The sequence below is a fragment of the Microcaecilia unicolor genome, chromosome 2 (genome assembly GCF_901765095.1).
Source record: "Microcaecilia unicolor chromosome 2, aMicUni1.1, whole genome shotgun sequence".
Taxonomy (NCBI): Eukaryota; Metazoa; Chordata; class Amphibia; order Gymnophiona; family Siphonopidae; genus Microcaecilia; species Microcaecilia unicolor.
Genome location: NC_044032.1, coordinates 398,476,648 through 398,488,907, shown reverse-complemented (window position 1 = coordinate 398,488,907; position 12,260 = coordinate 398,476,648). Strand labels below are relative to the sequence as shown.

At 42.8% G+C, this 12,260-nt stretch overlaps 1 protein-coding gene across 1 annotated transcript in view; it reads left to right on the top strand.

Annotated features, from left to right (window-relative positions):
* EPGN (epithelial mitogen) overlaps positions 1-4,731 on the top strand; it is a 52,862-nt gene extending 48,131 nt beyond the window's left edge. Inside the window, exon 5 of the mRNA XM_030192495.1 lies at positions 3,932-4,731. Coding sequence (XP_030048355.1) covers positions 3,932-3,992 — 61 coding nt within the window. The 3' untranslated portion in view covers positions 3,993-4,731. The remainder of the gene's footprint in view (positions 1-3,931) is intronic.
* Positions 4,732-12,260: the final 7,529 nt, after the last annotated feature.

Sequence of the window (12,260 nt, the reverse complement as noted above, 5' to 3'; positions counted from 1 at the left end):
GAATGTATTTAACCATTTATTCCAAAATACTGCTTTGTTCATAAATAGATTTTTCCAACATGAAAATTACATGGAGAGTTATAAATCTAATCAAACATTTTTATAAAGTGAAACTGAGACATATCCTCAGTGTAGTTCTGTAAAATAAGAGTGAAAAAGAAAATTATAGATTAACTTTTTTAGTTGTATTAACTCATATATTAGTGACAAGCTTTGAAGAATTAAACTATTTCATTATTTATTTGTTGCATTTGTATCCCACATTTTCCCACCTTTTTGCAGGCTCAATGTGGCTTACATTATGCCTTAATGGCGATTGCCATTTCCGGAATGAGAAATACAAAGTAGTATTACATTAAAGTTCATAAATGTTGAAATAAATTAAAAAGTAAGTTAGATAAACAGTTCATTTCAGGCGTGAGAGATAAGGGGGGTAGTGTGTTAACGTTCATTAGTGACAAATTGATTGAAGCAAACAGGTATAGAGAGTTTGATTTTGTCTGGTTCTGGTACAGTTTTGATGTCGGTCATTTATGAAGGATCATTATGGTATGTCTTTTTGAACAGGTTGGTCTTTAGTAATTAGATTAGCATAGCTCTCAAAAGCTATTTATAGATGTATTGAGGTACAGTAGACAAGTGAAAAGGTATCACTTAAAATTTGTTTATTGCCCCTTATTCCTACACATTCAATTGGATTAATAGGCAGCCACATTATTTTACTCAGCATATTTCTATAATTTAGATATCAGGGTCAGTATAAATTATATTACATTTCATTTTTATATCATACCCTCCCCTGAAAACTCAGAAAGGCTTTCAACTCATATCAAATACAGAAAAAAATGATCATATAATAAAATATGAAATACAATCAATCAAATCAATTCCATATTCCTGTCTTTTCTCTTACAAGGGGCAGGAGTCTAAACCAACATTTTTCTACCCCTTCCTCCTCAACACGTTTCTGACATCACCAAAAAACATTTCCTGTCACTCCCTAAGAAAGTGCCAAAGGGGCAACACCCTTTGATATGCTCGTTCATTAATCCCTCTTCAAGAGTGCTCTACCCCTGGCACTGTGTCAGCTTTTCAACAGGTTTGTGCAGAAATTCCACATGGGCCCTTATCACCTACAAAATGGGTGGCGATAAGTGCGGACATGGTCGTTTCTTTTATGGCCATGTGCTAATAGCAACATTAGTTTGGTCATTAATACAAAAGATACAAAACAGCCATCTTTACGGCTGCAATAAAAAATGGTCTTAGCATGCATGAAAAACCAACATAAGGGCACGCTAATGCAGTGGTGTGCTGGTAAATTTTTAACAACAGGCTCTCTCCCCAGTCACCTTGGCGCCCCCCCCCCGTCCACCTCGGCACCCCCCCCATCCACCTCTGCGCCCCCCCCCCCCCGTCCACCACTGCGCCCCCCACCCACCTCTGCGCCCCCCCCAAAAAAAATTGCAGAGCTGGCTATACCCGGGGGGGGGGGGGGGGCCGCCAACACATTACTCTCTCCAGGAAAAAAAAATTAAATGATCCCAGGTTCCAATCTAATTCATGTTTAATATGGGATAAAATGCCATAAATAAGTAAATAAACATAAACTTTTAACGTTCAGCACCTGATTCTCAAAGTGGACATATTCCAAACACTATAATGAAAATAAAATTCTTTTTTTTCTACCTTTGTTGTCTGGTGACTTTGTTTCTCTGATCATGCTGGTTCAGTATCTGATTCTGCTGCTCTCTATCTGTTCCCTTGACTCCGTTTCCAGGGCTTCCTTTCCATTTATTTCTTTTCTTTCCTCCTTTCTTCTTCATTTCTGGTCCTCCGCATACTTGACTGTACAGTGCATCCAGCTTCTGCCTATTTTCTCCATCCATGTGCAGTTTCTCTCCTCACTTCCTTTTCCCTCATCTAATCTCCTTCCTCTATCTTCCCTCCATGTCTAGCATTTCTTCTCTCTCCCTTCCCTCCCCTCCATCCATGTCCAGAATTTCTCTTGCTCTCCCCCTCCATCCATGTCCTGAAACTCTCCTCTCTCCCCTGCCCCTCTCTATCCATCCATACCCAGCAATTCTCTCCTCTGCCCATCCATGCCCAGCAATTCTCTCCCCTGCTTCCCATCCATGCCCAGCAATTCTCTCCCCTGCCTCCCTCTGCCCATCCATGCCCAGCAGTTCTCTCCCCTGCCCCCCTCTGCCCATCCATGCCCAGCAATTCTCTCCCCTGCCCATCCATGCCCAGCAATTATCTCCCTCTGCCCATCCATGCCCAGCAGTTCTCTCCCCTGCCTCCCTCTGCCCATCCATGCCCAGCAATTCTCTCCCCTGCCCATCCATGCTCAGTAATTCTCTCCCCTGCCTCCCTCTGCCCATCCATGCCCAGCAGTTCTCTCCCCTGCCCATCCATGCCCAGCAATTCTCTCCTCTGCCCATCCATGCCCAGCAGTTCTCTCCCCTGCCCCCCTCTGCCCATCCATGCCCAGCAATTCTCTCCCGTGCCTGCCTGCTGCCCGTCTCCAGCTGCCTTCCCTGCTTGCTTCTCAGGAGTTCGGTTCGCGCCCTTAGTCCCGCCTTCTGACGTCATTCTGACGTCATTTCCTTTTCCCGTGGCGGGACTAAGGGCGCAAACCGAACTCCTGAGAAGCAAGCAGGGAAGGCAGCTGGAGACGCTCCAGCACACCACTGCGCTAATGCCACTTTTTACCACAGCTTAGTAAAAGGAGCCCTATATGAGCTGTCTAGACAGACAAGGACATAAATTAATTCTTTGCGTCAGTCTTTACCAGGGCTTTTTTTGAGGGGGTACTTGGGGGTTCTAAGTACCGGCACCTTTTCCATTGTCTGCTAAAATTGACCCGTGGTCCCCAAGTTTTAATGAAACAGCTCAGGCTCTACACACCGATTTTTGCCTTGTCATAGATTCTGTGACTGGTTGCAGTGGGTTTGGCTATTGTGGGGTGGGTCCCTCAGTGACTACCCCACCCCTGAAGGGTGGCCAGGCTTTTGAGTACCAGCACCTTTTCTGCTAGGAGAAATGCACTGGTCTTTACTGAGGATGATGTTGGGGTGAAACCCACGCTTGAAGCAGTTTTTGATGGTGATGGAGGACAAAAAGCAAATTGACAAACTAAATAGGAGCAAATCATCTTGACTCCATCCCTACCTTTGAATACAAGATCCCCCATCTCCAAATTCTTCCCCCTGAAAACAAGATGCCCTGATTTCTAGTACCCCCCCCCAAACACAGGACCACTGACCTCTAGCGCCCCCCTGAACACAAGACTCCCCCCCACCCCCCCATCAGACACTCCCACAAGACTTCCTCTAAACCCAGAGATCCTAACGGGCATTCCCTGGTGGTCCAGCGGGTCTGTAAGTAGGAGCAATCCCCAGTTGCAACTCCTCAAAAATTTGGCACCCCTAACAGTAGTCTTGCAGTACTTCCAGTATGGGTCATGTTTCCTTTAAAAAAATGAGAAGGCAACAAGCCAACAAGAGCATACCTGTTTATAAATGTTTTCTATAGACTGCTTTCATATTACCTATAGAATGAGTGAGACTTTCTGAGTTTGCATGGGTATTGGTATAACTATAAACCATACTGCACTAATGGCAGCGACAGTTAACAAGATTGCTGTTTATCATTTCATTATCATTAATCAGTTACAATTAGTTGTTAGTGTTGGCTCAATGTTACTTTTGATTATATTCAGTACCTCTGAACATAAGCTAGGCCTTGTCTTATATCTGGCTGTTCTGTGTTAAAAGCAAGGTAAAGCCATTATTTCATTTATATTGTCTAATTTTTAATTAGAGAGATAAGGATCAGAAATGATTGATTGATTGATTGATTGATTGGGGATTATGCTAGAACACGACATGTCACTTTAATTCATACAACATTATCTGTTCTTCTTTAGGTGTGTAAAGCCAAAGTCACCATATAAAATCTGCTTTGGGGAAAGAACACTGGACAGATGAAGCATATTTATCCATCTGCTGCATATAAACGATGGACTGAATTTTCAGTGCCAGGAAGGACAGTACCTGCAGGATGCCAGCAGTTACTGTAACATCTAGGATGCCTGAGAAAAGTTTGACCTGGTCTCATGCGACTAGACTTTAGGATCTCAGAAGTTCCAACGAAATAAACATCATTGAGCACTGCACGTCAAAAAGAAGAGAGACTGGGATGGATCTAGTTTATTAATAAGAAGTCTTGATTATCATGAACATCTCTCCATGGAGTGACATGACCACATTCTCTAGGGGCTCATTCTCCACTTAGGAAGTGGAATTGACCTGCCTAGGATGTGTAGATGGGTTCTGAAGAGGTATATACTATGTGAAGACTTTTAGGAAAACATTTTAAGGACGTTGAAATGAAAATGGCATGAGTATTGGAAGAGCCACGTTGTTTTTATAAAGCGTATTGGTGACGGACTATCTTGGTGTTTTCCCTGCTGTCATAGAGCCACACCAAGACCATCCATTCAGCCCAAGAGATCAAGAAGAAAGACTATAAATGGAATAGCAAAATTAAATAAGTTTCTTCTTCTGAATGGTTGCATTTTAAGTAAACAAATGTCATACTGGTCCAAAAGTATATGTCACTTTAATGATCAATCAAATATGAAATAAAATACCCTGCTTTATCAAACCAATGTAGATCACAGTTCCTCTATGGTAGCCATTCCCAACCCAGTCCTCGGGGCACACCTAGTCCCATCGGGTTTTCAGGATATCCACAATGAATATTCAAGAGTTAGATTTGCATGCAATTGAGGCAGTGCATGCAAATCTATCTCATGCATATTCATTGTGGATAGCCTGAAAACCCGATGGGACTAGGTTTGCCCCGAGGACTAGGTTGGGAATGGCTGCTCTACGGTATAACACTTTAAGGGGAGGGGTACATGGGCTACTGGTAAGATGTTATTTTACTGTTAACCTTGGTTATTAGTAACTAGGAGGGACATAATTGAAAGGGGCGCCCATGTTTTCCTGAGGACGTCCTCGCAGGACGTCCCGGCGAAGGGGCGGGGAAACCCATATTATCAAAACAAGATGGGCATCCATCTTTCGTTTCGATAATAAGGTTGGGGACGCCCAAATCTTGACATTTAGGTTGCCCCTAGACTTGGTCGTTTCTGATTTTCGGCGATAATGGAAACTAAGGGCGCCCTTCTCAGAAACAACCAAATGCAAGCCATTTGGTCATAGGAGGAGTCAGCATTCGTAGTGCACTGGTCCCCCTGACATGCCAGGACACCAACCGGGCACTCTAGGGAGCACTGCAGTGGACTTCATAAATTGCTCCCAGGTACATAGCTCCCTTACCTTGTGTGCTGAGCCCTCCACCCCACCCCTAAAAAAACCCACTACCCACAACTGTACACCACTACCATAGACTTATGGGTGAAGGGGGGCACCTAGATGTGGGGATAGTGGGTTTCTGGTGGGTTTTGAAGGGCTCACATTTACCACCACAAGTGTAACATGTAGGGGGGGGATGGGCCTGGGTCCGCCTGCCTAAAGTGCACTGCACCCACTAAAACTGCTCCAGGGACCTGCATATTGCTGTCATGGAGCTGGGTATGATATCTGAGGCTGGCATAGAGGCTGGCAAAAAATATTTTTAAAAAAAATTTTTGAGGATGGGAGGGGGTTAGTGACCACTGGGGGAGTAAGGGGAGGTCATCCCCGATTCCCTCCGGTGGTCATCTGGTCAGTTCGGGCACCTTTTTGTGGCTTGGTCGTAAGAAAAAAAAGGGCCAGCTAAAGTCATCCAAGTGTTCGTCAAGGACGCCCTTTTTTTTCCATTATGGGTCGAGGGCATCCATGTGTTATGCACGCCCAAGTCCCACCTTCGCTATGCCTCCGACACGCCCCCGTGAACTTTGGTCGTCCCCACCACAGAAAGCAGTTGGGGATGCCCAAAATCAGCTTTCCATTATACCGATTTGGGCAACCCTGTGAGAAGGACGCCCATCTTGCGATTTGTGTCGAAAGATGGGCATCCTTCTCTTTCGAAAATAAGCCTGTAGGTCTCATTGTATAAAATAGGACCTGTGCTAAAATAGCATGTTGTGGTAAAAAAACCCTTCTTAACAGTAGCCCTCCTAAATCACTGCAGGTTTTTAATGTATGTGAAAAAGAAAGAAGAAATACTGTATGAACTCCAAGAATTCAGAACAGTATTCTACCTGCAAGAACTGACTTTTGTTGATTTGTGATCCAAGTAGACTATCTAGACATGCAGAATAGAAATTGTTTTAAATAAATACATTTTGCCACTCAATAATTCATCAGTGAGCAAATCTTAATTTATTTATTACATTTAATGATGAAATCCTCAGGGGAAACAAAAAAGATATAAACCTGAAACAGCATCCAAAGTAATAGAAAAATACTCTAGAAAGGAAGAGGAGGAATTAATTGTGGGATCAATTCATTCCTGCACATTTGAGCCTCAATAAGGCAAATAGGGGGGAATTCTATAAATCGTGCTCAAAAATGGGTGCGAAAAAGATTGGCACTAAAGGCCAGATTCTCTATTTGGCACCGAAAAAATGAGCGCCAATGGACAACGCGCCTACATGTATTCTATAAATTGCACCTAAAGTTAGGTGCAGTTTACAGAATATGCATAGCGGCACCCATATAACTAATTTGGGCACAGTCATTTACACCAATGAAAAGCTGTGTAAATGTCCATACCAAACTTTAAGCGCAGAATGGGGTATTCTATAACACTACCCGTAAATCTTGGGAATTCCCATGACCTGCCTATGACCTTCCCATGGCCATGTCCCCTTTTTGAGATCTGCATGGTAAAATTTACATGGACTGCTTTGCAAATATGCTTAGCAAATAGTGCATGTAAATTCTAATTAGTGCCGATAACTGCTTGTTAATATCCAGTTATCAACACTGATTGGCTTGTTAATCAATTGAATTGCAAGCGTAAATCAGAATTTGCCCATATTTGCATATGCAACTCGAGTCGCACTATGTAGAATCTGGGAGTAAGTGCTATTCAATAAAGAGTGTGCACCCTTTATAGAATAGCGCTTAGCATCGGTTCCCGCACCCAACTCTGGGTGCTAGACTTACACCTGCTGAAATCCGGTGTAAAACCCAGCACCCAAGTTGGCTGCAGAAACCCAATATTTTTTAACACTGCGCCAAATTTTGGAAAGCCCATGACCTGTCTATGCCCCTTCCATGCTCCCTATTAGGTTGCATTTAATGTAGGCACCCAGCATTATAGAATAGCTTGCAGCCAGATGTGTATGCATATCCTAAATGGTGCCAATTAACATCAATAATTGGTTGTTAGCATTCAATTATTGATGGTTAACAACTCATTAACCAATTAGGTTGCGTAAGCATCTTGTAAGCACACCCAAATCTGAGTCCCATATATAGAATCCGGAGGATAGTGAGTACTTCTATAAGTGCACTTATTTTAGGAGCCAAGAAGGCACCTAGTTTTAGCTTATTCCATAAATAAAAACATGCACCCTCTTTCTTTACATAATACTATCTTAAGAGGGCATATACTTTAGGTGTGACTACTTTCATTAACCATTGGGGTAAATGTTCCAGCTAAGATTGCCAAGAAATGCGTGAAAAGTTTGGTACTCTATAATTTAAATGTGTAACTGTGTGCCCTGTCCACACTCCACCCAGACTTTGCCCATATGTACACCCTTCAAACTATACATCACCACCTTTAGGTACCAGGTTACAGAATATCGTTTACCATAATATTGACATATATGACTATATGCTGGTATTCTGGTCATTTACACATGTTCTAGGCACCCAAAGATATAGACATTCTCATACCCCATAATTATATAAACTTGCTTGCACAATTTTACAGGTAGGGCCAGAATCAGTAAATGGCACCCAAGTTAGGGCACTGGGAAAAATTCGAGCTGAACGCTAGTCTATAAAGGGTTTAGAAAAACAGTTAGACAGATTTCTGTACACAAAGTCTGCCAGATGAAACCTGCTGTAAATCCTGGTGCGCAAGTTGGGCCCATAACCCCAATATTCTAAAATACTGCTCCTTTTTAGAATGCCCCTATTCACCAGGTCCCCATGGCCACACCCCCTCCGTGGGTTGTGCATGCGACACTTTGGGTACCCAGCATTATAGAATAGCATGTAGGTAGATACACATCTAAATCCAAATTAGTGCCAATCAACTCTAATTAACCTCAATAATTAGTTGTTAGAACTCAATTCACTAATTAGTTTGTGTGTGCACCTGGGCTCCATGACCAAATCTGAGCACTCAACTTTCGGTGACCTATGTAGGAATCCAGGGGTTAGCAAGCAATATTGAGTGCACACATTATAGAATAGTGTCAGTTATGCATTTTACATACTGTAATAATTGGTAATTGGTATTAACAACCAATTTTTGGCTATACTTGATGTTACTTGTGTAACTGCCCTTAGTCAAGATTCTGTAACTTGCAAGCACAAAGGAGGAGATTCTATATACCAAAAAAATCAGTGCTGAAATCAGTACCAACATAGGATATTCTATAATCGGCACCTAGATTTAGGCGCCGTTAATAGAATACGCTTAATTGTTATTTCAGTACCTAAATCTGAGTGTACCCATTTACACCAACTAAAACATGGCGTAAATCTCGGTGCGTAGATTTAGGCACATTGGGCCATATTCTATAACTAGGCACCTAAATTTTGGAATGCCCACAAAACACCCATTTTCCTGCCCATAACCATGCCCCTTTTTGCCTGCGCACATTAGAAGTTCGACGCACATCGTTATAGAATACGCTTAGTGAGTTGTGCACCTAAATTCTAATCAGTGTCATTAGTGCTCATTATTGCTTGTTAAGTGCTAATGTCAGTGCTCATTAGCTTGTTAAGTCAATTAAGTTATGTGCGGTATTATAGAATCCACGCCGATTTCGGCACTTAAATCTAAGCGCACTATATAAAATCCAGGGGAAAATCCATAGCACTCAACTGCAAGGGGGCCTGAACCTGGAGAGGCATGAGAGGGTCAGGGGCGTCTCTAGTACTTACATGCACATCTTCCAGAATACTGGCAGTTACCCATGAAAGTTATTTATTTAATTATTTATTGATTGATTCAGACTTTGCTAATGTATAGTTCAAAGTGGTGTACACATTTAAAAATAAGTATATAACACACAGAAAAGGAACTACAATTTAAATAGGAAAGAACAAAAGTAAAGAACAGACAAAACAGCAAACCATGAGAAAAGAAGCTTACGCACAGTGAGACATCAAAAACACTTTCTTCAGGTTGTGGAAAAGTCTCTTTGGAAAAGCCAGGGATCTGAATTTCTTTAGGGATGATTCTGCTCAGATAGTGGAGGGCAGAGAATTCCAAAGGGCTGGTGCTGCAAAATAAAATAGGGAGAACAAGACAATGGTCATTAAGCGAACGAAGGGAGCAGTACGGACAGTAGGGGATACTGAGGGATGAGAGACAGAGAGGGACGCCGATACAAAGGGTTTGAAAGGTAAGCATAAGAACTTTGAAAGTGACCCGTTAGGTGCAGAAATGCAGACTTCTGCTAGTATTATAATCGCAAATGTATGTGTAATTGCCAATATAGAATTTGCACTTAGTGCACATCATCTCAGTGCTAACTTTAGGCAATCTGTAGAGAATTAACCCCATAGTGGATACATATTGGGTTCTTCTGAGCACTTCCAGCTGTATAAAAGGATATGCGGTTGCTCTTTGAGCGGTTATGAAACACACAGCAATGTATTTGGAAGAGTCCAGAAAAATATATTCAGAGAGCACAGGAGTAGGAACTCACCTATACATTCTCCATTAGTGAGTTTCACTCCACCTCCATCCTCTAAAATGTTATTCGCCAACTTAGAGATGTGGCTTCTATTTTCTTCCAATAGGCCGCTACCCTGAAGAGATTTGCACCTGTCTGTTCAATGCCCATTCTTTCATGGAAAATGCAGGGACTTCCCCCACTTCTCCCCCAGGATTAAGAAAGCTCTCCAAGATTTTTAAAAACCATGAAAATTTTAATTTTGCCCCACTTCCCCAAGTAGAAAAGGCAGGTGGAGGGTTTTGTTAGTTTTTTGAGTGGGTGTTGTAGGTTCTGTTGTTCACTTCCAAGGATCTTCTTTCTTGTCCTCGTCAGAGCATGAGCACATCCGAGTGAAACTACAAGAGTGGCTAAAAGACAATCTTGACAGATAACACAGAAAGCAGCATGTACAAAGCAGAAAATAATGCAGCAAACACAGCTAAAACTCTAATAGGAGACACTCCTTGCCCTCCAGAGCAAACCCAAAGGACTTCATGCATCGGTTAGTGGCACACCTGAGTGGAGGAGGAGCAGTCTAGCAAGTAGAGCTCCAGTCTGTGAACCAGAGACTCCAGGGTTCAAATCCAACTGATGCTCTTTGTCACCTTGAGCAAGTCATTTAACTATCTTATGTATTTATTGGGATTTATTAACTGCCTTTATGAAGAGATTCACCCAAGGCAGTATACAGCAGGTACAGTATAACATAGAACTTACAATTCTGTTGACAGCATAACAACAGTAATGTCCAAATATAAACATAAATATAATAAATGAGGTAAACTTGAGAATAGCAAATTAAAACCTGATAGTAGGACTACCATGAAACAGTATCAAAAACATACACATTTAACAGCACTGAAATTCAAATAACAGAGATATAATATGATGTCAGCATAATACCAATGAAACACCTAATAAGCACACATTAGAGAATTCAAATAACAGAGATATGATGCTAATGATTTTCTACAATACAGCTTACCATGTAGCTGAAGGACCAAGTGCAGATATGTAGATGGGGACAAGATTGGTGGTACAGAGTCAGTTCGGATAGATAGATTCCCACCCACCTTCTTAATGCCATCTCTCCTACTCTTATTCCTTTTATCTGTCACATTCTCAACCTCTCACTTTCCACTGCGACTGTCCCTGCTGCCTTTAAACATGCTGTGGTCACACCTCTCCTTAAGAAGCCTTCACTTGACCCTACTTGTCCCTCTAATTACCGACCCATCTCCCTCCTTCCTTTTCTCTCCAAATTACTTGAGCGTGCTGTTCACCGCCGCTGCCTTGATTTTCTCTCCTCACATGCTATTCTTGACCCATTACAATCTGGTTTTCGCCCTCTCCACTCAACCGAAACTGCGCTTACTAAAGTCTCCAATGACCTATTACTGGCTAAATCCAGAGGTCAATATTCTATCCTCATTCTTCTTGATTTTTCTGCTGCTTTTGACACTGTCGATCACAGCATACTTCTCGATACCCTGTCCTCACTTGGATTCCAGGGCTCTGTCCTTTCCCGGTTCTCTTCCTACCTCTCCCTCCGCACCTTTAGTGTTCACTCTGGTGGATCCTCTTCTACTTCAATCCCTCTGCCTGTCGGCGTACCTCAGGGTTCTGTTCTTGGTCCCCTCCTCTTTTCTATCTACACTTCTTCCCTTGGTTCATTAATCTCATCCCATGGCTTTTCCTACCATCTCTATGCTGATGACTCCCAAATCTACCTTTCTACCCCTGATATCTCACCTTGCATCCAAACCAAAGTTTCAGCGTGCTTGTCTGACATTGCTGCCTGGATGTCTCAACGCCACCTGAAATTAAATATGACCAAAACCGAGCTTCTCATTTTCCCCCCCAAACCCACCTCCCCGCTCTCCCCGTTTTCTATTTCTGTTGATGGCTCTCTCATTCTCCCTGTCTCCTCAGCATGAAACCTTGGGGTCATCTTTGACTCTTCTCTCTCCTTCTCTGCTCATATCCAGCAGACCGCCAAGACCTGTCGTTTCTTTCTTTACAACATCCGTAAAATCCGCCCCTTTCTTTCCGAGCACTCTGCCAAAACCCTCATCCACACCCTTGTCACCTCTCATTTAGACTACTGCAATCTGCTTCTTGCTGGCCTCCCACTTAGTCACCTCTCCCCTCTCCAGTCAGTTCAGAACTCTGCTGCCCGTCTCATCTTCCGCCAGGGTCGCTTTATTCATACTACCCCTCTCCTCAAGACCCTTCACTGGCTCCCTATCCGTTTTCGCATCCTGTTCAAACTTCTTCTACTAACCTATAAATGTATTCACTCTGCTGCTCCCCAGTATCTCTCCACATTCGTCCTTCCCTACACCCCTTCCCGTGCACTCCGCTCCATGGATAAATCCTTCTTATCTGTTCCCTT